The 27,817-nt window shown below is 42.3% G+C and overlaps 1 protein-coding gene across 6 annotated transcripts; it reads right to left on the bottom strand.

The window, feature by feature from the left end:
- Positions 1-17,327: 17,327 nt before the first annotated feature.
- Positions 17,328-25,103, bottom strand: LOC143491014 (uncharacterized). 6 transcript variants are annotated; one of them, XM_076989643.1, is made up of 5 exons: positions 24,878-25,103; positions 21,744-21,778; positions 21,107-21,138; positions 20,509-20,902; positions 17,328-19,802 (listed from the first exon to the last, which is right to left on the bottom strand). In XM_076989643.1, the coding sequence occupies exons 4-5, from the start codon at positions 20,727-20,729 to the stop codon at positions 19,634-19,636; spliced, it is 390 nt and encodes a 129-aa protein (XP_076845758.1). In that variant the 5' UTR covers positions 20,730-20,902; positions 21,107-21,138; positions 21,744-21,778; positions 24,878-25,103; the 3' UTR covers positions 17,328-19,633. The 6 variants fall into 6 exon arrangements, with proteins under 6 accessions (XP_076845758.1, XP_076845754.1, XP_076845755.1 ...); XM_076989639.1 differs by lacking the exon at positions 21,744-21,778; XM_076989640.1 differs by lacking the exon at positions 24,878-25,103 and having other exon boundaries at positions 21,744-23,911.
- Positions 25,104-27,817: the final 2,714 nt, after the last annotated feature.

Below are 27,817 nucleotides of genomic sequence, written 5' to 3'. Positions count from 1 at the left end.
TGGAATTTAGACTAAATACTTGAAAATGTTTGAAATTGTAACTACTTCGTTTCACAACAAATAGCCATCTGAATCAACAGTTTTCTTGTATTACGTTAACAAATACGAGCCTCTTGTAATTCCAGGACGAAACATGAGAGAACGTGAAGACGTTAAGATTGGGCGTTTTGAAAATAAACAACAATTAAATAATGTGATAAAAAAGCGAATTATTTCACTTTTTAAAATTTATTTAAATATTTAACTTAACTTATTTAAATATTTAACTTAATTAAGTTTAACGTGCTGGGAAATATTGAAATGGACCTTGAAAGTTACGTATAAATGCTTTAATTCCACCTTGTAAAGGTGTATGAACCCTGCAAACATGACTTTGTTCATTGCGCTGAAGCGCAGCGCGCGCGCGAAGTTACAAAATTCGAGAGGTGCACGACCTTGCGAATCAACAGCGCGAGGCCCTCCGCCACCACGATTACATAATTTTCGCCGCGCGCAGGTATAAACCTGGCTTAAATCTAGCTTTAAAGCACTTCTACGGCACTTTCAAGGTCCATTTATTTCCCAGCTGACTCAGGTTCTTTCTAAGCTCGGTTTCTGGAACGGAAAACCTGAGCTTTCGTTAACTCTGAGTTTACTTACCCGCTTTCTGGAATACCCCCCTGTTCAGTCAGATACAGTAGTACCTCGAGATACGAGCTGCTCTACATACGAGCGATCCAAGATACGAGCACAGAGCCGAGCAAAATTTCTGTTCGACATATGAGTGCACACTCACAATCTTTAAGTCTAGGTTGAAAACCCACTTATTTAGTTTAGCGTCTGATAATTAATATCCCCCCTTAGATAAAAGTACAGATCCAGGGGTTCATAGACGAAGGGTTTTATGGTAGACTGGGGCGCTGGTGCTGTCGTCCTGTCACTGCTCGTGGTCACTCAAGTTTGTTGACAGTGCAGTGGACGGATGCCATTGTCTCAGAATGCCCCCAAGCCTATGTTACCTTCTGGTTCTGCCTTATTAGCTAGGCTGTAATAATTTAACTAAATGCCGGAGTTGCTGCCACACTCCGGAAATGTTTATAATTTTACCTGTCCTGTATATGTCCTCATACAGAGCTAATTTTCCCTGTTTCATTTCTCCACATGGCTGCCCGCCTGCTTGAGGAATAATGAGATGAGGAGACCAGCGATCCATCCTGAGCCAGCCACCTCCTGCCTAACCGGATGCATACATCATGATGGACATTATTACATATTTTTCCTTTTCTTTCTCTTCTTTCTGTCTAAATTGTTGTTGTTGTCATGGTGACCGGTGTCGGCCAGAGGAGGATGGGTTCCCCCCCTGAGTCTTGGTTCCTCTCAAGGTTTCTTCCTCATGCAAAAAAACTAGGGAGTTTTTCCTTGCCACTGTCGCCTTTGGCTTGCTCACTGGGGCTAGGACTCGGCACTTGTAAAGCTGCTTTGTGACAACAACTGTTGTAAAAAGCGCTATATAAATAAAATTTGATTGATTGATTGATTGATTGATTGACGCTCGAGATACGAGCATCAACCACTAGGTGGCAGTACAGTACTATATGGAAAAAAAGAAATCATTAATTAGCTCGTGTGCTTTGCGCTCGAGTGCTTTGCAACGAGTAACAGTACGTACGGTGTATACAGTACTGTACAGTATTTCAATACTGTACTACAAAGGTTTTTTTTTGCATTATGGCTCCAAAGAAAGGCTCTAGTAGTGGAAAGTCCAGTGAGAGGAGAATGATAACTGTTGAAACTAAGCAGGAGATTATTCACCTGCATGAGAAAGGCACTCGTGTAGCCGAACTCGCTCGAGTACATCCACCATTAGCACAATCCTGAAGCAGAAGGACAACTTTAAAAGTGCAAACACAGCGAAAGGCTTGACGATATTGTCCCAATTTACTGTATTGTTTAATTATACATGTTGCGTGTGCCTTTATTAATAAAGAACATGTCTTTTTTCCACATTTATGCTAGTTTTGTGATTTTTTTAAGGACCGGAACCAATTACAATACTTTACATTGTTAAATTGCTTCGAGAACCGAGCAGTTCGAGATACGAGCACGGGTCTGGAACGGATTAAACTCGTATCTCGAGGTACCACTGTATTGTGAATCGAAATACAGTTACAATTTCAAGCATTTTCAAGTACTTTAGCCTAAATTCCAGCACTTTTCAAACCTGGAACACAATGCACAATTAAAATTTGTCACGTAAATTTTCCGCCGTTTGCGTAGGTTCGCACGAGGTGCAACGTTCACTCCCGAAAGTATAATTTCAGCTTTAACTTGTCGCTGATCACCTACAGTGTTTCTCGCACAACTCACACACACACGCAGGTACGTCCACACGGAATTAACACAAACGTAGCGCTTTCAAGATAAAAGCGTCACAGTTGTATCGCACGCACGACATAGATATTTGTTTCATTTATGATTGGCCTCTCGCGGGCCGGACAGGGACGCACAACGGGCCGGATGTGGCCCGCGGGCCGTAGTTTGCCCAGGTCTGTCCTACACCGTAGGTCCTACAACCAAAATTCCAGTTCCTATACATTCCTTGACTAAATTCAATAGGACAATTAATATACAACCATCAAGCTCCGCTCGCTTAGATTTCGAGTTAATTTGCATAATGTGCAAAATCGCACATATCTTTGAGCGCAAACTAGTCCCTGGATTTTTCACATTCATGCACATATGTGGTATCAAAACATTCAGAAGAGGCTGACCTTTAAAAGGTATCCAACGAAAATGCTAATTTCTTCACTACCTAGTCAGTATACGCCAATCAAATGAGGGGGCGTAAACTCAATAGTAAATTTTGCGCATATGGAGCTCTAACTGAAGAAAACTTGCATGCAATGAGATGGCACTTCACAGACAGCTTCCCTGTGAGGGTCTGGGGCATTTCGCAGAGGTTGCCATACCTCACCTGCTAGGGGGTGCTATAACATGCAAAAATTTGCCCCATGCACTCAGATTGGCCGATCCACATGAAACTTGGCAGACATCATTTATGGGCCTCTGGGAACCAGGTCCTAAAGCAGACACGCCATACTTCCAAAATGGCTGATGTAATCGGCCAATCAGTGATCGGCACGAGTTTGACAGGCTTACCATTGGTCGATCTGCACAAAACCTCTTGGGTGTGGGCAAGTGCGCTATGAATATGACATGCAATTGGACTCTTTTGATTCCTTGCAGTAGTGCGAACAACTTTCCCATTACATGTCCTATTAAAAAATGCACAGTTCATTTACAGTTAATAATAGTTTGAAATCATCACTTTTCATACTCCTCCTAGGATTTTCATACTATCATGTCAAGCAAAGTCTTATAATACTCTACAGAGTGTGAAAAAAAACTATCCAAAGATTTTGGATCTTAGGCCACTTATACCTGCTAAATATTTTTTAAATGGACAGCATCGATACATATAATATTCATATTCTTGAAGCTCTTTCATATTTTATCCAATTCTGACCAAAATGCACAAGCCCATTCACAATCTCATCCTGAACAAATTTGCCAAGTTTCATCCAAATCGGTTATTGTATGGCTCTACAGTGCAATATTATATACAATGCATAAAAATGCATGTTACAGTGCCTCTGTCACATTCTCCCTCTCACACACACTCAGTCTCTCTCACACTCTCACCCACATTCCCCCTCCCATCTCTGTGCCCTAAGTAAACATTGCTCTGGCTACCTAGAACCCTCTGTGTCTATTATACAGGCACAGGCACAAGCAGGCCTTCCTATAGCATTCACAATGACATTTCTCTAGCCATACCCACCCATATCTCAGTGACTAACACATGCTCATACAAACTGATATTTGGCTTCTTTTTTTGTCTATCTCTCACACAAACACACAGACACACACACCTTTATACCTATATGTATGTATAGTTTCTATGTATGCTTATGTATGTATATATATGTATTAGTATACACTACCATTCAAAAGTTTGGGGTCACTTAGAAATGTTCTTATTTTTGAAAGAAAAGCAGTTTTTTTTTCAATTTAGCTAACATTAAATGCATCAAAAATACACTCTATACATTATTAATGTGGTAAATGACTATTCTAGCTGTAAACATCTGGTTTTTAATGCAATATCTACATGTATGGAGACCCATTTCCAACAACCATCACTCCAGTGTTCTAATGGTACATTGTGTTTGCTAACTCTGTAAGGAGGCTATTGGATATTTAAAAAACCCTTGAAAACCCTTGTGCAAGTAGGTTAGCACAGCTGAAAACAGTTTTGCTGATTAGAGAAGCTATAAAACTGACCTTCCTTTGAGCTAGTTGAGAATCTGGAGCATTACAATTGTTGGTTCGATTAAACTCACAAAATGGCTAGAAAAAAACAACTTTCAATTGAAACTCGACAGTCTATTCTTGTTCTGAGAAATGAAGTCTATTCCATGCGAAACATTGCCAAGAAACTGAAGATTTCCTACAATGGTGTGTAGTACTCCCTTCAGAGGAGAGCACAGACATGCTCTAACCAGAGTAGAAGGAGAAGTGGAAGGCCCCGCTGCACAACTGAGCAAGAAGACAAGTACATTAGAGTCTCCAGTTTGAGAAATCGACGCCTCACAGGTCCTCAACTGACAGCTTCATTAAATAGTACCCGCAAAACGCCAGTGTCAACGTCTACAGTGAAGAGGCAACTCCGGGATGCTGGCCTTCAGGGCAGAGTGGCAAAGAAAATGCCAAAGATTAATATGGCCAAAAGAACACAGACATTGGACAGAGGAAGATTGGAAAAAAGTGTTATGGACAGATGAATCAAAGTTTGAGGTGTTTGGATCACACAGACGAACATTTGTGAGACACAGAACAACTGAAAAGATGCTGGAAGAGTCCCTGACACCATCTGTCAAACATGGTGGAGGTAATGTGATGGTCTGGGGTTGCTTTGGTGCGGGTAAAGTGGGAGATTTGAACAAGGTAAAAGGGATTTTGAATAAGGAAGGCTATCACTCCATTTTGCAACACCATGCCATACCCTGTGGACAGCGCTTGATTGGAGCCAATTTCATCCTGCAACAGGACAATGACCCAAAGCACACCTCCAAATTATACACAAACTATTTAGAGAAGAAGCAGGCAGCTGGTGTTTTATCGGTAATTGAGTGGCCAGCGCAGTCACCAGATCTCAACTCCATTGAGCTGTTGTGGGAGCAGCTTGACCGTATGGTACGAAAAAAGTGCCCATTAACCCAATCAAACTTGTGGGAGCGGCTTCTGGAAGCATGGGGTGAAATTTCTCCAGATTACCTCAGCAAATTATCAGCTAGAATGCCAAAGGTCTGCAATGCTGTAATTGCTGCTAAGGGAGCATTCTTTGACGAAAGCAAAGTAGAAAATTATTTCAAATAAAAAAAAAACATTATTTCTACCTTGTCAATGTCTGGACTATATTTCTATTCATTTTGCAACTCATTTGATAAATAAAAGTATGAGATTTCAGGGAAAACACAAAATTGTCTAGGTGACCCCAAACTTTTGAACGGTAGTGTATGTTGTCATAGTTTAAGTACATACACTACCACACACACACACACACACACACACACACACACACACACACACACACACTTCTACCTAAATGTATGTATAGTTTGTATGCATATCTATAGTATATGTATAGTATATGTCAGTCATGCCAGTGATGTCAGTCAAATCAGTCATATCAGACATGCCAGTCATGTCAGTCCAGTCATGCCAATCATATCAGTCCAGTCATGTCAGTTATATCAGTCATGTCAATCATGTCAGTCATGTTCTGCAAGTCATGCAAGTCATGTCATGCCAAACCAGAGGAAAATTTTATTGCTTAAATGTTGATCTTTGATGTCTCAGGACACTTATTTGAGATTCTCATTTATGTTTCATTAAGATATCAACTTTGTCACAGATGTTTCTCCTAAAAGTTCTTAGGAGAAATAGAATTAGACAAAATTGAGACTTGAGAAATCTCTGAGGTTAAAGGAGTCAAAACTGAGAATTCCAAATGATATCTCTTTCTTGTATTGAATTAATCTCCTTCAAGGCTCCATTTTTACTATAGAATGAAAAGGAAATGACTCAGTTACATTTTGTTTCCCCAAATAAACAAATTCATTTTAATTAAGACACAACATTTTACATACATACATTTTATTCTTGCATGCATCTTGCAACTTCTTTTTTCTTGAACAGAAATGTTGCATATGTACAAAAAGAAAAAAAAAAGAAATTGCAGGAGTAATAACTGAGGTGTTGGTGCAATGTCAGAAACTGAAGTACAATTTATGTACAACTGAATTAGATGCTAAATAGATTCGAACAAAATACAAACAAAAAACAGTAGCATAATATGATACATCATACACGACAAAGGTAAGACAATATTCCCTGCAAAACACTGTCTTTTGAGCCTTATTAATTTAACTTAAAAATTTAACTTAAAAAATTAAAATAACTTATGTTAACAAACAATGCTAAATATTAACAATACCAAAGCGTAAAACAAAAGAACTCACACTACAAATATGAATTGTCAAGTCAAATCTGGCCAATAGACTGTATGTAATGTAATATAATATATTATATAATATGTACGTAATAACTTGTATCCTACAATTTTTCCCCTTTTCTTCAACTGAAAGATTGCTATGCTCGTTTCAAGCATTACTTCTAATAAGTAATATAAACAATTTTCATTAAAAAGATAACACTTGTGTGTTAGAACTGTGTATTAACCACGAACTGTGTATCTAAAACTAAAATATTATTAAAAAATACCTTGTTCATGAAGTTGTACATCAGTGTTCTGCACAAAGAACCTTAGTTTCTTTGGTGGACAGCGGGTTCTCTTGAGCATTTCCCGTGCACCTCACCTACCAGGACTTGCCATTCTGTGAAAAAGATAAAATTGTAAGATTGTCTAAACTCAGGAAATCCAATTTAGCAGAAAATATTTTATTTTAATAAAATAATTGTTTGTACATGTGGAGTCTAGGCTAACATACATACATTATATATATATATATATATATATATATATATATATATATATATATATATATATATATATATATATATATATATATATATACACGTGCACACACAAACACACAGTATACAGAGCAAGACCAACAACACTTACGTGTCTGAGCAAACTGGAACCCCAGTGATTTTCCAATCTAAACAACCCAAAAATAAATATTTCTGTAACACACTAAAGTAGGAATACTAGTGTATATGTTAATAAAGCAGGCATTTGACGATCATTCTTTTTGTCTGGATTATAATGGCTGCAAAAACATGTTTGCAAGTAAACTAAACTATATTAGCATAAATATAGGATGATGCTTACTAAAATTAATCTGGAGAAGAGCTGTATTTTCAGACATATATGCTAAAAATGATTTAAGAAAAAAACGTAATGTTTTATGACAAGATGCAATTGGCATGTATTTGTCAAACTACAAACTCTGAACAAAATGTAGAAAATGTCTTGGTTATATTGCTAGCATACCAACATCGTTAGCCAGATATCCAGCGGACCGTTACGAAGCTATACCACTAGACTAACAAGTTGTTAGTAATGACACCTGAAATATAACTTAAAACATAGCCTTGTCTTTCGACAAAAATATCACATTTTAAACCAAGTAATGTTAAATAACGTTACTCGTATAACATTCAATGTTTGGGTCTATTTACCGTGTGACTTCCCGTCGGATTCCTCAGCAGTTCTTCGTGACTTCACTGAAGGAGGGACTTGCACTTGAACGGACCAATCACAGTCCATCTCCCGTACTATTGACTAATTAGGATCGCACACCGCTTTCAGCAGTTCTTTAATTGGATGATGTGGGATGACAACGAAAGGTGCGTTCACAGATCTCTCCTTCAGAACTGGGGCAATGGCGCAGCGTCTTCTGAAGAAACAGCTGATCCACGGTCAGTTGTTTCAATCTCTTTCATTATTTCCCAGTACAAGTTGATCGCAAACCTGGCGCATGCGCGATGCTAGGATGGTTGTTACGGTTACGTGGAAGTTCAGTGCTACTTCTCTCACATAATTTGGCCCGCCTTCTGGCTTCGTGCCTGAATTTGTAGTATGCACTGATAAAATGACAAATGTTCAATGAACTTTGCGTTGGGCAAAAAAAATCTAACTGGGTGTTATAAATATAATTTATCTTATATTGTAGAAGGAATCTAACTCAGGAGCCCAAAACAACAATAGCATTATTGGTATTTATGGTATATGATAATTATACAGGCAAGTATCTGGTAATTATATAGGCAAGTTGAATCTGACACTTGACCAAATGCAGAGTTTGTCCAGTAAATCTTGTCATGTATTTGTATCGTTAGGGTTTTTTATTAGTGCTTGCTGTTTTACCATCCAAACGTTCTATGTGTAACCCTATAATGTGAATTGACTTATTCCAGTCTCTTCTCTGAGGTGTGGGAAGGAAAAATAGTCGGGTTACAATAAGGAATTTCTCTTTATTTCCAGCCGAACAGCTCAGTACAGGGAAAAACTCGTAGCGCAACAACGCACACACTCTCCTCTCTGCGAACACAAGGTCAGCCCCCTCAGGTGTCCCTTAATTAGTCCCCCCACTGGGAAGTCAGCCCATCGGAACTAAAGTGAACCAAACTGCAGTACAGAGCTACGGAACTTGTATATAATATAACATATAACATTGCATCCCCACATTTTACCCATACATTTTAACTATGAAATTAACTCTGAATAATAAACATATATATCCATCGCCCTCACAGACGTCCCCTTCTTCCAAAGAAATGTCCTCATTTCAACTCGTAAGTCATCAAACATTCAAAAGCAATACTGACCAACAATCCATCAACAAGTTGTTTTTTTTTTTTTTTTTAAATCATCAGTGCCGTAAAGGCAAAAAGCCCCCTGAGGCATTACCCTCGCTTAACCTGCAAATCACACCACAAAGTTCTTGAATCTGGCAGGGGGTCTAACTATGCGGCCACTGCGTGTTGTGGCTAGATGAGCAGGGGTAACTGGGGAGGGAGACCCAGGTCCGGAAGAAGGCACCTGCTCTGGAGAAGTACTAGGCTGAGAGTCAGTCCGGAGGACAGGATCAGAAGCAGTTGGGCTACCCACAAGGGCAGGTACCGTATGCACCCTTGGCCGAGAAGGCACAAAGATACGGGCTGGAGGATGGAAAGGAAGAGCTCCTGATAATGCAGTAAGGTTGGATTGCGGTGGGCCGTGCTGCGTTCCGGCCTCAGTTGAAGTGGCAGGTTTCGGACTATGGACTGTCTCCTTTTGAAAAGTCCCTTTGTAAGGTTTAAGACGATTGTGGTGTACTACCCACCGTCTGGAATGCTGGTCCTTGGAATCTGTAATTTCATATGTGACACCTAAGTTGCCGTCTTTGTCCATCCGTTTGAGGATGACGAATGGTCCCTTCCATCGAGGAGCTAGCTTGTTCTGGCGTTGAGCCGGATCATCAAGCCAGACCAAGTCTCCGGCCTTGTGAGGGTGAAACACAGTCTTCTTGTCATATTGAAGCTTCTGCTGTTGTTTGGCAGCAGTAGAATTCTGAGCAGCAGCTCCAAGGGCTTGTGACAACCGTGCAGTGAGGTCCTGTGCATAAGCAGCTGGGGTACCAGGTGTGGGTGAGGTTAGTGTTGGGTCACACTTTAACAGAATGTCAACAGGTAGGTGTGGCTCCCTGCCATGGGCCAGGAAGAAGGGGGAAAACCCTGTGCTTGAATGTACACTGGAGTTGTAAGCGAGTTCAAACTGTGGCAGATAACTGTCCCATTCACCCCCTCTCTGTGACATGTATTTAGCCAGCTGGTCCTTCAGTGTCCTATTCAGTCTCTCAACCATGCCATCTGACTGGGCATGATATGGTGAGGTGCGGGTTTTCTCGATGTTCAGCATCCTGCACAGTTGTTTCATCAAATCAGAGTCGAATTGTCTGCCCTGATCCGTGTGAATGGCTTCAGGAATGCCATGCTGACGGAGGTATTCCTCAAAAATACACTGAGCTACAGTAATGGCCCGCTGGTCTTTCAAGGGGAAGAGATTGACATATCGGGTGAAAAAGTCCATGATGACCAACACGTACCGATGTCCCTTGGATGTAATGGGCAGCTCTGTGATGTCCGCAGCAATTCTCTGAAAGGGACGGGTGGCATGAATAGACTGCAAAGGGGCTCGCTCGTGTGGAGCCGGGGAACTGCGTAATTGGCAGGGGAGACACTCTGAGCAAAACTTGTGAATGTCACGAGACATATATGGCCAATAGCAGATTCGTCTTGCTCTCTGCAGGGTACGATCTGCTCCCAGATGTCCACTAAACTCATTACCATGCAGAGCTTTCAATGCAGTAGGTATGAGCACATCAGGGAGGACAACCTGATACACAGGCAATGCGTACGGTGAGCCTTTGTATTTTCTGCATAGTATTCCATGTCGCAGAGACAGTTTGGGAAATTCATGCCAGAGTTTCCTCACAGCAGGAGACAGACCCTTTAAAGAGCCTAACTGTGGCCGGCATCGGCCTTCCTCCATCCAAGCTCTCACCGTGCCAAGTGAATCATCTGCCTCCTGGCAGTTGCGCATCTCATCTGGATCAATTTCCAAAGTTGGGCAGAAGTCTGGAACATGCTCGTCAATCACCCTGTCACCACTAGATGTCATCTTGTCCCCCGGAACTAGGGTGGTTAAAACACTCTGGACAGCTTTAGTGTCCCCCTGCAGAATGGGATGTCTTGACATGGCATCAGCGTTGGCATGTTTCTTACCCTCTTTGTGAGTGACCGTGTAGTCATACACACCAAGTTCCAGTATCCAACGGCCCCGTCTACCAGTCGGATCATTCTGAACAGCAGATTTTTGGAGACTCAGCAGGGGCTTATGGTCCGTAACAATCGTGAAGGTGGTACCAGCCAGGAAATGTTTGAAGTGTCTCACGGACCAAACAATTGCCCAGAGCTCACGATCATATGTGGACCATTTTTGCTGTGAAGGTGTCAGTGTATGACTCGCATAAGCTATAACTCGCTCCGTCCGCTCTTGAACTTGAGCCAGGACTGACCCTATGCAGTGCTGCGAGGCATCAGTGTACAGTAGAAACGGCTGAGAAAAAACAGGGTGGGCAACAATGGGAGGGTTCGTGAGAGCATGCTTTAAGGATTGGAAAGCGTCCTCACAAGACATAGTCCAGCTAAACAAAGCACCCTTTTGTGTGAGAGCATGAAGGGGTGCAGCAATGACTGAGAAGTTCCTGATAAAACGTCTATAATATGAGCACAACCCCACAAATGCTCTCACCTCTGTTGTGGTCCGAGGGGTTGGCCAGTCACGAACTTTGCCCAGGTTCTTTGCATCCGGCTGGAGTCCTTGGCTGGAAACCACATGTCCCAGGAATGTAACTTGGCTGCATGCAAAGTGACATTTGCTGGCTTTCAGCTTAAGCCCAGCAGAACGGAAACGAGTCAAGACTTCTTCAAGGCTAGTCAGGTGTTGTGAGAAAGTCCGGCTAAAGATTAAGACATCGTCAAGATAGATAAGGCATTCTTTCCAATGCAGGCCACGAAGCACCAGCTCCATCAGACGTTGAAATGTTGGGGGAGCATTTGTAAGTCCCATAGGCATGACTTTAAATTGATATAAAGCCTGCCCTGTTGTAAAAGCCGTCTTCTCCCTGTCCTGTGGCTCTAGTTCCACTTGCCAATAGCCGCTAGCGAGGTCCATGGTGCTGAACCAACATGAACCTGACAAGCTGTCCAAAGCATCAGCAGGACGTGGTAATGGATAGGAGTCTTTAACAGTAACAGCATTGAGTTTACGAAAATCGATGCAAAATCTGTAGCTTCCATCTTTTTTTTTGACTAATACAACAGGGGAGGACCATGGGCTACAGCTTTCCTCAATGATGTCTCCATCCAGAAGCTGTTGGACTTGTTTGTCTATTTCAGCTCGAATGTTGTGGGATGTCCGGTAAGCTCTCTGTTTTATGGGCCGGGCATTATCTGTCCTAATGGCATGCTTGACTTTATCAGTACGACCATAATCATGCTCATGAGCACTGAAAACATCAGAGAATTTAAGGAGCAAGGACTCCAAACATTGCAGCTGTGCAGGATCCAGTGCTGAATCGCCAAGTTTGACTTTGGCCAGTGACTGTGACTGTGTCTGAGTGTTTATTTCTGCCACTGTGGCCTCCACTATGCAGAACTCTTCTCCAGTTTGGTGCATTAAGGAATGAAATTCCCCTATTCTAGTATCTCTGGGTACATGGCAATCGTCTTGTGTGGGGTTCATTACACGCACACTAATGACACCACTTTTAACAGGGGTCAATGTTCGTGCCACTAAGAGACCTGGCAGACTATAAGGGTCAGGTTCCAAGACACCAGTGTATGTGAACATGTGCTCTGGGTCACCGGTAGCTAACTGAATCTTAGCTAAAACATTCATTTGGGACATGGCAGGCACCGTCACTGGTGATAATGAGACAGCACTACATTTAAGGGGAGCAGTCTGTGAACAGCACAGCAGGGGAACTGTCCAGTTCCATAGCTTTAGGTGCTGCTCTCTCAAATCAATGACTGCATGATGCTTTTGTAGAAAATCCCAACCCAGGATTACTGACTGTGCTGCATTTCTCACAACCTGGACATCATGAGTAAACCACTCCTCGCCCAACCTAATGGTGACTGATAATGTGCCTAGAGTGTCCAAGGAGTCACCGGTCACTGACTTTGCCAGGATGAAGGACTTTTGAATGGGTTTTTGTCTAAGAGAAGGCACTGCCAATTTGAAGGCTTCACTAATTATGGAAATCTCAGAGCCCGTGTCCACAAAAACTTTGACAGCTGTGTCTTCCAGAACAGCAAACACATATGACATAGGCTTACCATGTATGGTACTAGAGAAGAGAGGTTGCGGGCCCCCGTGTTCCCGTGAAGCAGATACTTGGCCCTCAGTGTCTGCTACCAGCCGTTTCCCTGATGGAAGGTGTTCTCATCTCTAAAACTGACATGACGATCATGCTCCCTGGAGGGTCGACGTCTGTCCCCTGGGGAGGCACTGCGCCTTGGACCGTAAGCAGGCAGCTGCGAAGCATCTAATTCGACAGGGAAAGAAGAATCCTGATGGGCAGGGTATCTGGAACCTGGGCTGAAACCCCGTCGTGGGTCGGTAGAGGAATACTGAACACGACCATACTCCCGAGATGAGTGGTGGGCACGACGAGGAGAGGATGGGGGTGTTGGTGAATGTCGCCGCCGTTGTGAGCCATTTGGTGCAAAGTCCTGATAGTGAAGGTTGTCATAACGTCCTGGGGATGAATGGGGAGAGTAGCGATGCGTGTCTAAACTTCTACCCCACCTAGACCTATCAGGTGAATAGTGTCTGTTCCCCTGAACATGGGTCGGGCTGAGATAGGCAGAACGGCCACGATGCTGCTTTAGCTGGTTAACCTCGAGCCTGAGAGCCTTCAGCTCAGTAGACAGTTCTTTCACCACTTGCACTAATTCTGGAGGTGAGCCCTGCTTCGTAGATACCATTGCTGTGGTGGTCTCGACCGGGAACCCGAGAGTAGAGACTGTCTGAGCATTGGAAGGGGCGGCTAATCTCAATGCCTCTCCTGCACGTTCCAACTTGCATGCAATGGAAAGAGCTTCATCTAAAGTTGTGGCTCCATGTTCATGACACTTAGATTGGAGGACTGGGTCTAGACCAGCTACAAAGCGCCTAAAACGTTCCATGGCAATGGCAGGCTCACCATAGTTAGGAAAAGCTTCTAGTACAAGTCGTGTGACTTCAGCTGCATAGACTTCCAATGGCTCTTTGGGCAGACGCGGTCTTGCATTCACAAAAGTTTGAAAATGGAGCAAAAACTGTTTCCTCCCAAAAACATCACTGAGCTTTGCAGTGCTCTGTTCATAATCCTGTTGTACTGACGGTGGTAAGGACAGCCAGTAAGCTAAAGCGTCTCCACCGAGCCGTGTGGGGAGAATCGTGACTAAATTCTGAGTCTGTGCACTTGTGCAAGCTTTAACAGCAAGTTCCAGTCTGGCTTTCCACAGAGAAAAACTGTCTTTATCTTTGCCATCACCCTGAAAACAGGGAGGAAGTTCAACTTTATAGTGAATGACCCGCGTGGTAGTAGACTGATCGGCTGAATACACTTCCTGCCTGCCAGCCCCACTAACCGACGGAACTGCAGGAGAATCCTCTCTTTCGTCAGAATCCGACATTTTAATCTACTGGCTAGTTAGTTAGGTTAACTTAGTACTGTCCACTTAGAGAAAAGAGCAGAAACTTGCCAGTAACGTCGTAGCAGTGAATATGTGCAGCTGCTAGCCCACTGGTTCGCGTGCCAATTAGCTCAGTGACGCTGAGGGCAATCCGCCGTCGTAGTAATGCCTCGGCTGTGTGAAAGTTCGAGAAAATCCAAGCGGTTTGGAAAAACAAAAACACCGCTGCCACCAGTCTGTAACCCTATAATGTGAATTGACTTATTCCAGTCTCTTCTCTGAGGTGTGGGAAGGAAAAATAGTCGGGTTACAATAAGGAATTTCTCTTTATTTCCAGCCGAACAGCTCAGTACAGGGAAAAACTCGTAGCGCAACAACGCACACACTCTCCTCTCTGCGAACACAAGGTCAGCCCCCTCAGGTGTCCCTTAATTAGTCCCCCCACTGGGAAGTCAGCCCATCGGAACTAAAGTGAACCAAACTGCAGTACAGAGCTACGGAACTTGTATATAATATAACATATAACATTGCATCCCCACATTTTACCCATACATTTTAACTATGAAATTAACTCTGAATAATAAACATATATATCCATCGCCCTCACATATGCATAATTGTTTTTCCAGTGAACTAGTCCTTTTGATCCAGTGTGTGATTTATTAAATTAAGGATACTGCAAAATTGCTAGTTTATTCTAATAAAATGTGAATTCCTGTATTTGTCCATACTGAGACTCATTTAATGCAATTGTTTGGTAAATCTGAGCACAATGTGAGACTTTACAGTGATGTGTGAATAAATTCAGAAGGAGACATATGTATAATACTTAATTTCTGTAGTCTTTACTGAGATCTCTACTAAAATTAAGAAGAGACACATGTAAGATTACTGGAGTCTTTACTAAGATTTATACTAAAACTTAAGAAGAGACATGTGAGATTACTGGAGTCTTTACTGAGATTTATACTAAAACTTAAGAAGAGACACATGTGCGATTACTGGAGTCTTTACTGAGATCTCTACTAAAACTCAAGATGAGACACACAGAAGATTACCAAGATCTTTATCTCAAGAGACACATTTGAGCAGCAGGAGACTTAAGGAAAAATCTCATTTGTCTTTCCATATAATCTCAGTGTTGTCTAGGAGAAACTGCAGAGATATTAAGGAGATCTCCTTTTTGATTTTTCTTTCCTCTGGGAATCATTTCAGTCCAGTCATATCAGCTATGTCAGTTAAATCATCAAATCATTCCAGTCATGCCAGTTATGTCAGTCATATCAGTCATGTTACTTTTGTTCGTCATGCCAGTGATGTCATTCCCATCAGGCCAGTCATATCAGTTATGTCAGTCATGCCAGTCATGTCAGTCATGTTATGCCAGGCTTTGCAGACTACATTCATACTCTGAATACACGGGCAGTCATGTTAGGCATACTAGGTGTGCAAGGAGTGAATTAACAAAGCATATCTCTCTTTCCAGATCTCTTTCCAGTCGAGGTTGTTAAGGATGGTGTTCCAATAGATACATATGGATTAGATACACCATCTTTCTGAAACAGTGAGCATATATACTGATTACTATTGTGTGATGTAGAGAAACATATTTTCCCTATTTCAAGATTGGTTGGGTCGATGGTTAATAATGTTGGATCATGTCCTGCTGTACTTTTAAATAACATACTCACTCCAGCATGTATAGCATTTTATAACTAATTCAGCAAAAGGAATTGCAACATTGAATTTAATTAATAAATCTTAGTTACTAAATATTACTAAATTCTTGATTTGTCAGTAGAGAGCCCTTTGAGTTAAATAACTGTTGTACCAAGAGTATTATTAAACCATAGATGGTAAAATAAAGATTTGTTTCTATATACAATGTATTTTTTGTTTCAATCTCTAGGTGAATAATTATCAAAACAATTTTGGATTTTTAAATTTTCAGGTTGGTCTTTTTTTTCATTATATCATTCAGGCCATGCCATATATGACCTATGTTGCTATAACTCAAACCATGTAAACCAACTCTGAGAGCAAGGGGGCAGTCCCCCTGCTTATATACAATCCTAAACACAATTCAGCAGTTCTAGCAAGCAGGTTATCTTAAGCACAGCATATTCCAAAACATAGGCGCCCAACAGGCTACTTTGTCTCATGTATGTGTATCTCCTAATATGGACTTCCCTAGAGTTAGCGGAAGCAACTGATGTATCAGTTGAACACAGAGAAAGCTAAATGACCCAAGTATGGTAGCCTAGTGACTACCAGTTAACAAGAGTGCTCTTACCCTCAGCACTCTCCCTGACCTGGGTCACGTATAGCACACATGCATAATATGAACTAAACATAAGTACATGATTACACTGCATCACACTACTTCATTATTGCAGTCCTTCTGCTTAATCAGAATGACATAAAGTTCATAATGATCTCTTAAAATCTAAATGACGTGACCTAATCAAGAATGACACAATTTCTGTCACAGTGATCAACTCCTAATTTCAAATGCTGTCATGAATTGAGGTTCCTGTGATGTGCTCCAAGTTTGGTTCAAATTGATCTGTTGGGGACGCTACTGTACACAAAAATCTCTAAAATCATCAAAACTAATGCTGCAATCCTGTCATGCAGAATACAAAAAAGTAATGAGTCTTGTATGATTCAGACCAATGAGCCAAATAACTTTGTAATTACATCTTATAACAAAAAGTATACTGCCTGACCAGGAATGAACATTTTATTTCACTAAAATTTATGTTCATTGCTGTAATATCTGTATGGTAGTACTTTGGCTTCATCTACTGGCCAAATACTGGAACCTACTGAAAAGCATTGCTTACAACATACACATAAATCTAATCTCAGCATGTGATTTAGTTCTATGATCTGAATCATTTTTTGCCAATACATTTAGCAACATTTTGATTTTTTGTAGACTTAGTGCCTAATCTGAGATTAAAAAAACACTTCATACATTCATATCAAAGGTCAAACATTTGCTCAAAACAACACATTGGTTCTCTTTGGCTGCTTAGGCCCTATAGGTGTGTGAACCTGCAATCTCTGCTTGCCGCTAGATTTAAATAATTGTTTTTATTATTCTGACATGCATAAAAAGTCAAATGGTTTATTATTTTACATAAAAATGTTTTTAAAATAGTTATTCAACTGTCCACATATGTGGACACCATGCAAAAACGGAGTGAATATTTTCTATAAAAATTGCGAAAATATATAACAAATTGTGAGAATCTATCCTCTTTTCATTAAAACAAGTAAGTTTTGTTCTGTTAATATAATCTTGAAACAAACAACTCAACATTGAACAGTTAATTGCAATTTAATGCTGTTCAGGCTACAATTTAGCTTGAATTGGATAAATATAGGCAGTGAAGTCAAAACATTCAGGTTATTCCACAGCTATTTCCTTGTATGAAATCCCCCAAAACAGTCTCATCTATTAGTGAGTCTCGAAACAGACTGGAGAATAACTCAATGGGTACCTCACCCTGCACTTTCACCTCAAAATTCCCCATGAACATAGATGGGACCCCTTGGTAATCAATATCCTTGCATCTCCAGATTCTATTCCTGCCTCTGACATTCTGTTTTCTTTGATAATTATTTACACCTCCCTCATTTCCTTTGTTCCCTTCCTCGATTTGTTCTTGTTCTTCCTCACATCTGGCTCATATTCTCCTTCGCTGATGTCACTGTCACTATAAGTGGACTCTGACACACTGTCTACTGGATTATCCTCAATAACTGTATAGTGTGATGTTGATAATCTACACTGCCCTGGTTGAAAAACAACACATATACATGTGTACTATAATGTATTGTCATTGAAATTTGAACCTTAATGGTGAGCAAGAACAGTCAAAAGCAGTTGGGTATGGTATCAGAGTACAAAGTCTATTAAAGACAAAAGATAGAAAAATAGAAAGATGAATTGTGACATGACACTTCCAATCACATACCGGCGAGAAGCGGCAGCCAATTGCGCACAGCCTACTCTCTACCGGGATCCACAGCCCCCTGGGGGACTGAATGGGATGCAGGAAGGGGAGAGAGGACAGACCCTAGTGGCAGAGCACCATCCACCACTGGGCACACAAGCACACACACATTCATGCACAGACACTGAGACAACTTTTTTTATTGAACATGAAGACACAAACACACTCCTAACCTTAGGTTTTACCTAACCTCCATGTCTTTGGACTGTGAGAGGAAACCGGAGACCCCGGAGGAAACCCACGCAGACACAGGGAGAACATGGAAACTCCACTCAGATAGGGACTTGAACCCAGGACCCCAGTGCTGAGAGGCAAACATGCTAACCAGAGGCGGTCTTTGCATAGAGGCATTGCTAGGCAACTGCCTTGGGCCCCTCCCACTGCAGCCCACTGTAGGGGCCCCCTGACTAGCTGCAAACTTCCCATAGGCCTACAGCTGGTTAATGTTGTTGGGCCCCCTAGCTAAATTTGCCTTGAGCCCCCAAATTGCTAAGTCTGCCACTGATGCTAACCACCAAGCCACCGTTGCCCATAATGATGATAATCATATATAAAGTGAACTTCATTTATCCTCTCTAGCCACACACTTCTGTGAAGTAGCCACACACACACACACACACACACACACACACACACACACACACTGAAGAAGCAGTCTGACGTACATCATCAACTAGTTATAATGTGCCAGAAGGCAGAACCTATAAAGAATGGTCAAAGCAATGTAGAAGCATCCGCACAGCATGAAGTACAGGAAGTAATGTCAATATAAAAGGAAAAGCCAAATCCTGGACAATTTAGGCATTGTAGGAATCCTAGCAGTGATAAAATGTCTTAACTCCCATAAAGAAGAACTGCACAAACAAATAAGTCAAACATCACACATTGTGAAAAGTTACCCATTAAGCACCATTTTGAAAAATAATGAATACAAACTCGTTTTTCATACTATGCTCAGAACGCAAATATCAGGGCAGTTTGTGTTTTTGGTTTAGCGGCGCATCCCTTGTATGTCCACTGATTAGAACAGACCAGTAGTATTCCAAAATGGTATGGGAATAAAAACATGGCATTTAAACAGCAGTAGTCCGTGATGCGGTGGAGCTCAGGGGGAAGTGCGTCGTACTGTGACGATCGGTGATCGGTTCGATGCTGGACGCGGCGATATGCTTTCTGTCCAAGTCCTCTGATTTGAGGCACCTTTCTCTGAAAGGCATCCGTACGAGTCCTGGAGTCCCGTTCCTACGGATCAGTGCAGGCGGCTGGTCAGAACCGTGTGCGTTTTGTCGAGTCTCGGCGGGTTGCGCGCACTATTCATCGGAGAAGTCCACCCCACAGTCTGTCTCCATTACGTCCTCATAGGCTGGAAGGTCGGTGGTGCAGTAATTTGGTTCAGAGAGATGTCCAATAGTGTATTGATCATTGCCGACCACTTCCTCATAGCTGGGCACACCATAGCATTCAGCTTCTTCTCTTTGCCTACACATACACAAATACAGACATATGTTGCTCAAATCGACCATGCTTTCAATTCCCCCCATATTTTAGGGTGGGGGTTGTTTCAACGATTTAAGCACTGAAAAACATTTAGCATAGAATGGGTTTCTAGCTTGTATTCTGTGCATTCAACATAAATGTTTTCACTTGTTCATATATGAACATCTGTTTTTCTTCTGTATGGGGTACATATGACAAATTTACAATACATTTAATAGTGTTGAAAAATGCAAATGAAATTAGCATTGAGAGAGGACATGTACTGAATTGAAAATGGCGCTCATTTAAGCTGAATCAAGGTACACCGTGTAGCAATGTAGCACTTGACCTCACCCTGTTTTACCCCGGGTGAATAACCACACAACCTCCAATGATGGAATCTAATTTCTCCCATTTCTCTATTTATTTACGTGTCTGTTTGCTCCCTTACAAATAAATTAGAGCAAACTCTGTTTGAAGCTTGTCTCTCCAGCTCTACCTCGAAAAGGTTATTGTGTTCTTGAATAAACGTGTTCTGAGCAAGACTGACTGTGCCTAATGTCTTTAGAATGCTCCAATAACACCACTGCATCGGGGTCTGTGTTTGAACCCCTGTAACGCGTTCACTTCCTCGTCTTGACTGAGCGAGCTGAAGTTAAGCCCCGCCCCTGCGGTGTGTTTGCTCCAGCGTGCTGGAGGGTGCACTCACCTCTCGTCCTCCCCTGCTAAAGAGGGCACACTGTCGCTGGAATGCGGCTCTCCCCGTGTCCACTGTACCTTGTATATCAGAGACAGCACCAGAAAGCCCGTGCCTGCGCACAAAATCACAACCGCCACCGACCAAGTGCTGTCCCTGTTGCACAAGATCACACCAATGACCACCAGACTCAGGCCCAGAGCAGCCATGGCACACCGAGAGCAAAGTTCCATGCTGTTGGTCTGGCCGGAGCTCGGAGGAGGCCGGCCCCTGTAGGGTATGGTGGCTCTCTCAGATACACGCCTGTCTCAGTCATTCCCGCCCTTGCGTCTTTCAATTAATCTCATCCTGATGCTCTTGGAGAGGTGTCTGTGTTGTGCACTTTCTCTGGCGTGTAGTTTCTGACCTAAAAACAAGAAGCACAATTAGTCAACATTAACAATGATGACTATTTTACTCAAAAACGCGAAGTGGAGGTGGCACAATGAGCTTTAGCCTCTGTGCTGTTCTGGACTGGCTGCCACAGAGCTGCTGAGTCCTGGTGGTTCTTTCTAAACTACAGTGTATTCAAGTATGAAATTGACTTACTAAAACTGTGAATGACACTTACTGTAAAGCATGTGATCCAATTAAGAAGGAGAACTGTAGAAATACAGAATGAATAATACATTCATCGGTGATGACAAAAACTATATTTCATAAGCAATAATATGACCTTCATAAAATGGAAAGACATGGGAATAAGAACCTTGTGGTGCCACTACAAGGGGTTTAAAAGTGCACATGCAAGCATACACACACGTGGACGTACATGTGCACACACACACACACACACACACACACACACACACACACACACACACACACACACCCACACACTGCTGAATCAATGCCCACCCACACACAGCTCCAGGACGGCAATTGGTAAACTGCAAACAGTTTCCCATGAGCCTGTCTCACACTTCCAGATAGAATTGCAAATCCTAGCAACACATTTGGGAACCAGATGTCATGACAATTGCACAGCACATTAAAACATGTCCATATTTAGTCCAATGCATGTCAGTGCATGTAGCATGTAGTATTGGTGAGTACAACAGAATGTGGTTAATTCTGTGGGAGATCTTGTGCACTCCCTCTGCCAGGAAGTGCCAGTTCCTTCCTGCTTTTGAATGGCTTTAAAAATGTATGATGGAATTTACCTCCAAAAAGACCAGAAAATAACAGTATGGGATAATAGAACATACCATGGAGATGCTACAGTTCTCACTGCACAATATACCTGTATTTCAATAGAATTCAGTTAATTATCCAATTAGATTTGCATTTGATTTAAAACACAAAAAATACATACATATTTGAAATATAGTATTCTGATTTGTATTTGAACAAATTGATTAATTAATTAATTAAAACTTAAAGCATTACCATCCATAATAACAAACCTGTGCATTAGGAATGTATATCGTCACTACTAAGCTAGATTCGATACACATCTCGATACACTGCCAACGATGCGATATAACTGCAATACTCTGAAACCCCTTGTCGATGCGATGCGATACAAATGCGATGCGATGCGACACACTCACGAACGTAAGTTGTTGAGCGGGGGGGTTACGAGGGGGTAGCGGCCGCAGAGATGTCCACACCGTGCCGTCTTTTCATGCGTGTCGCCAGGTTCGTTGTGCTACTAACGTATTTAGCCTCACGGCATTGTTTGCAGATTGCGTGACCGCCTCACTGAAGGCGATGCATCGTGAATTCACCCGCAAATGAAACTCGATGCATGTTGAATCTACCGATGCAGTCGCATCGCAGACATGTGTACCGATTCACCGATGTGAATCGATGAATCTCCACATCCCTACTGTGCATACAAGTATCTGGTGTATCTCGAAACCTTATTACTACTGAACTGCTGCTTTTCACACAACTACCTTTAAAAATCAGTTAAAAGAATCAGATGTAATGTAGTTCCAAAGTCCCACCTTTTTAAAACTCATTTTTTAATTCCTTTACCGTTCATACTCAAACTCTTCAGTATCACTTCATGAGTCACCTACCCACAATGTAATAACTAAAAGTTTGTTAAGAAAAAAAAAGTTTGACAATTTTCTTTGTGGATTTTTCTAAAACTTACCTAGAGAGGTCTTGAACCCATGGCACCCACAAAGTGGCCCTTACAGCGACAGTGTCATTTAACACGATACCTATGGAGATAAATCTGTAGCAAAACTTGAGAGCGTGAAGGACCTGATTTGAGAACTTGTAAATCAAAATCTGTATGTGTATTTTTAATTTGAGAACCTGTAAACTAAAAGTTGCACTTGTAGTTTTGATGTGAGAACTTGTAGAATAAAAATCTGAGCGTGAATGTTAAAAAATAACTGGCAGGAAATGTACAGGAATTCAGCACAACTTCATATCTGCCCACCTCGACTTTTGCAACACGTTTCTCGGTGTACGTGTTGCAAAACAGATTTGACCACTTGTACGGGGAAGTGGGGAATGGGACAAGAATCGTGACTCTTATTTTTTGCTGCAAAAAAAAAAAAAGAATTGGAGGCAGAACAATTGCGTAAAATCCTTCTATGATTGCACAAACACCAATATGGTTTTTTAACAGCAATATTTTTCTAATGATACAAGTGTGAGGGGGATATACACTGTATATATTTAGTTTATTATTCAGAGTTGATTTCATAGTTTAAAATTAATAGTTAATATATATGGTTAAAATGTAAGGTGATGCAATATGTTATATTTGTTATGCATGTGCTAAATGAAAATGAGCACTTTCTTCTTTGATTTACACCTTTGACCTACCACCTGAATCACTTTGTGCTCAGCCCCCTGATGGGTGAAAAACCTACAGAAAAGCCGCACCTCAGTATAAGTCGCATGGTTCAAAGCGTGGAAGGAAAAGTAGCGGCTTATAATCCGGAAAAGACGGTAATTAAGGGACACCTTGGGAGCTGGAGCTGGTGCTCGCACAAGAGAGAGGAAGAAGAAGCGTGTGTGGTTTCTACTACCAGTTATCCTGTCCTGAGCTGTTCGGCTGGAAATAAAGAGAATTCTACTTTACTTGTAACCCGACTATCTTTCTTCCCACCCCTTGGAAAAGAGACCTGGAATAATAGTGACATTCAAATTATACGGTTACACAAGCATGGCAAATTATATTAGACAATAAAGGCACTTGATGAAAACTTGAATCTAATGTCATTATGATGTTTCTTTGCTTAGACAAATAATAATTATTAGAAAAATACCTGTCACTAGCTAGTTTGTGCCATCATAGAAGGAATTATCCGCAATTGTTCTGCCTCCAACTCTTCTCTTTTTGCACCGAAAAATAAGCTGAATCACGATTCTTGTCCCATTCCCGACTTCCCCATACAAGTGCACAAATCTCTTTTTGCAACACGTACACCGAGAAATGTGTTGCAAAAGTCAAGGCGGGCAGATATGAAGATATGATTTTTTTTTACATTCATGCTCAGATTTTTATTCTATAAGTTCTCACATCAAAACTACAAGTGCAACTTTTAGTTTACAAGTTCTCAAATTAAAAATACACATACAGATTTTGATTTACAAGTTCTCAAATCAGGTCCTTCACGCTCTCATGTTTTGCTACAGATTTATCTTCATATATACCAACCTTGTAAAGTATTTGTAACGTTACTAAACCCAAATAACATGCCAGAGAGTGTAACTAGCTCGATGGAGGGCAGGGAGGAACCTTGAAGCATGTAAATATTCTCTAGTTGACCAAAAAAAAAAGAATGACCACTCAAATGAGCGTAATGGGTCCCTTCCTACTCATACACATATATTTGGACCATCTAGAAATCAACGACTGACGACAGAGTACAATGAGACACGAACTTTGGACGGACAGTTTACTTCTGACACAAACTCAACTGCAGCTATCGCTTCTGCTCATCAAGAAAAATGTCCTTTCCATGGAGTGTGTTTCTCTTCACAGACGGTAACGCCCAAGATCTAAGATACATTAACACCAATCTCCAGGGCCACGTTAACAACGTCGAACAACGAATTAAAAACTAAAACTGAGAAGATTCCTTAGTCGAGCACTGTGGCGTCTAGTGGGGTCTTCGAGGTAAACTAGGGTAAGTTTAACATCGATAATCAAGTCAAAGAAATGACGTTCCATAGTAAATAGATTCTGCAGGGCTGTGATTTAACCCCCGCCCTCAACAACATAAAATCACCTTAATGCAACTTTTAACGTCCAATATAGCATAAAAATAGTGTTAGGTTTGTTCATGTTAATCTTAATGGAAATAAAGCCATTACAAGTAATGTAGAGAAAATCCAAAAAATGTTGAGAAACTCTGGTCATGCTCCTTACCTACACATCGATTCAACCCAGACCCGCGAGTGAGAGCCGCTTGGGCATTTCGTGAAGAACAACCCAGAAAACAATACCTGCGTCCTTCACAGGGAAATGAACACAGAAATACTAAAACCAGTAACTCAACATTACATTCTTACAACACTACTAACACAAGTGACCCAACAATAAGTGTACGCGATTATTTGCGGACAAAAAATTTATTTCTTCACCCTTTAACTCCGTAGTAATAAAATAATCTGTTAAATAGGGCTCTCAAGTTTAGAATTCATTTCAGAGTGTGAGAATCGGTGGCGAACGTAAGTTGTTGAGCGGGGGGGGGGGGGGGGGGGGGGGTTGTATACGTTGTATATCGCGATCGATCGCCAGTGGAGGGCGACATAGATATGGATCAGAGGTAAATAAACTAATTTTTTTTTCGCCGTGTGAAATCGGCGTGAGACTTGAGAACACTGCTGTTAAATGTCGCCGCCCCTGGTTTAACCCTTTGGCTGCGCGCTACAGTCAGCCTCGTCTGGGCAAAACAAGAGTCTTAACTCCCCCCCCCCCCCCCCCCCCCCCCCCAAAAAAGTGTTTAGTGCTGTTATTTTAATGACTTTTTTTGTAAATTGTACATATTCCTACAAAGACTGATTAGAAATCACGAACTGGCACTTTATTCGACACTAGGGTTAAACTAACGCCACGACACGTCAGCTCAATCAGGTCCCGTAGCGTTGGCTATTGGGGCAATTATTGACGAACCAACGTTCGATGCGAAAAATTCTGGCTCAGTAATGTGTTCCAACCAACGTCCGATGCGAAAAATTCTGGCTCAGTAATGTGTTCCAAACTACGTTGTACTTTTGTAAGGGTGTCATATAACATCACTCCTCACCGCCTAGCAGATGTGTGTTTTTTCCTGAATAATACTGTGAGTTCGTTAAGCACAACCCAGCCAATCATCAGGCACTATTTATAGTCAACTCTGAGGCGATTTCAGGTCGGGCGACCAGCGATAAGATACTTTGTTGTTTTCAAGCGGTCTGTTTTCTTCATCAACGCTCCGGACACCATCGAAATATATGTGGACCTAAAAATACAGCTTTTATCTCAATACTGACCAAATTTAATTGAAATCCGTGCAGGCGAAAGTATTTTACTAGACCGCGGAAAATAAGTAGTCATGATTGACATTGGTGTATCGAACGTCACGGTAGCTAGCAACTTTAGGCTAAAAGCGGCGTCTCGGTTTAACTCGTTCCCACAGTGTTTTCTTGAAATCGGTACTGATACCAGTGTTGTGTTGTTTAATCTCATTGTTTTCTGATATAACTTGTTGTTAAATGGTAATATAGTTAACATCACTTCGAATTAGATTATGATTAATTAGAATTAGATTATGTGAATTTCAGTCACACGACTTCTATTGTAATTAATGTATTATTTTTTAATGTGATACATGATATTATAAATATCATAACTTTATCAATTCTCAACCAATTTTCAAAATCCAGGTATCATTTTAAAGGTCTATGTCAGCTCTGTCTAGATATGTGATTCTTTTTAAGCTTGGGGCTGTTTGAAAATTTTGTCATCATACCTATTGTTTTGGTTAAAATAACAAACTAACATTTTTAGTACTAATAAGTATTGTTAGTGTGTTTGTGGGGAAAATAACACCCATTAAATTAACTGTAGCTTTCCTGGTGCTGTCACGTTGAGGACCCCGGCCCCTCCCCTTTGGGCGTGTGTTCACGTAGTCCGCGTGTCATCGTCTGCGTCTGTGGATACTCGTGGTGGTGGTTCCGTCTAGTGATTATCCGTCTCACATGTGCCTAGTCTCGTCATCACGTGGGGCTAATGTGGTTTGTCTACTTAATGTGCGTTCGCGCAGTGTCCTGTGCTCGTCGTTGTCTAAAGTCTACACGTGCTGTATCTGTGTAATGTTCTCCGTGCGCTATTGCGCAATCCTTGTTGTAATAAAACAGTGACGTTCGCTGCTATAGAGGGATTCTGTGTCTCGTCCTTCACGCCGCACCCAACGTCACAGAACGACGAGCCGTTTGAGACACCTAGAAAGCATGCCAGGCTACAAGGGCAAGCAAAAGAAGGGCAAGAAGCCCAGTAAGCGGCATCACCGCTCTCCAACTTCTCGCCCACCCCGCACAGGTCCGCCGACTCTGGCGCAACTGCAGCAGGATCCGGAATGCTCCTACCTGCTGTGTGCGGCCCGGGAGACCGCTATTCCCGAGTTGGCACAGGAATACCGCCAGACAGCGGTCCGAGTGTGGAGAGAGAGGCACCCCTCGCCTTCCCGGGGACTCTCGCCCCTACGGGTAAGCGTCCCAGAGTTTTACGAGGCAGGGACGCCGCCTGAGGAGGAGAGGGAATCACCGCCACAGTGCGACGCCACACCGACGTCGGAGCAGCTGGAGCGGGACCCGCAGTGCGCCGACCTGCTGCGGATGGCTAAACAGGCGTCCAGCCCCGAGTGGGCGGTGGTGCTCCGACAGGAGGCGGTTAAGGTCCGTCTCCTCCCCGTGCCCTCTCGCCGCTGAGGGTGGGCTCGTGCGTCTTTGGAGCCACCGAGTCCACCCCAGAGAGCGAGTTCGGGGAGGAGAACTCCGATGAGGAGGAAGAGGAAGCCTACCCTCCGTCGCTGTACGACGCCTCCACCGTTGACTACGGGGGAGAGGGAGAGGACTACCCCCCGTCGGTGGGCGAGGCGTCCACCGTGGACTACGGTGGAGAGGAGGAGGAAGAGGAATACCCTCCGTCAGAGGACTCTGCCTCCACCGTGGACTACGGTGGAGGGGAGGGAGAGGAATACCCTCCGCCGGAGGACTCCGCCTCCACCGTGGACTACGGTAGGGAGGAGGCGGAGTCGGAGGAAGAATCGGAGGACGAGGATTACCTCCCTCCGCCCGTGTGCCCCTCTCGCACCGCAGAGAAGGG

Source organism: Brachyhypopomus gauderio, unplaced genomic scaffold, assembly GCF_052324685.1.
Source record: "Brachyhypopomus gauderio isolate BG-103 unplaced genomic scaffold, BGAUD_0.2 sc69, whole genome shotgun sequence".
Taxonomy (NCBI): domain Eukaryota; kingdom Metazoa; phylum Chordata; class Actinopteri; order Gymnotiformes; family Hypopomidae; genus Brachyhypopomus; species Brachyhypopomus gauderio.
Note: the sequence above shows the minus strand (reverse complement) of the source record. Positions and strands in the feature narration are given on the sequence as shown.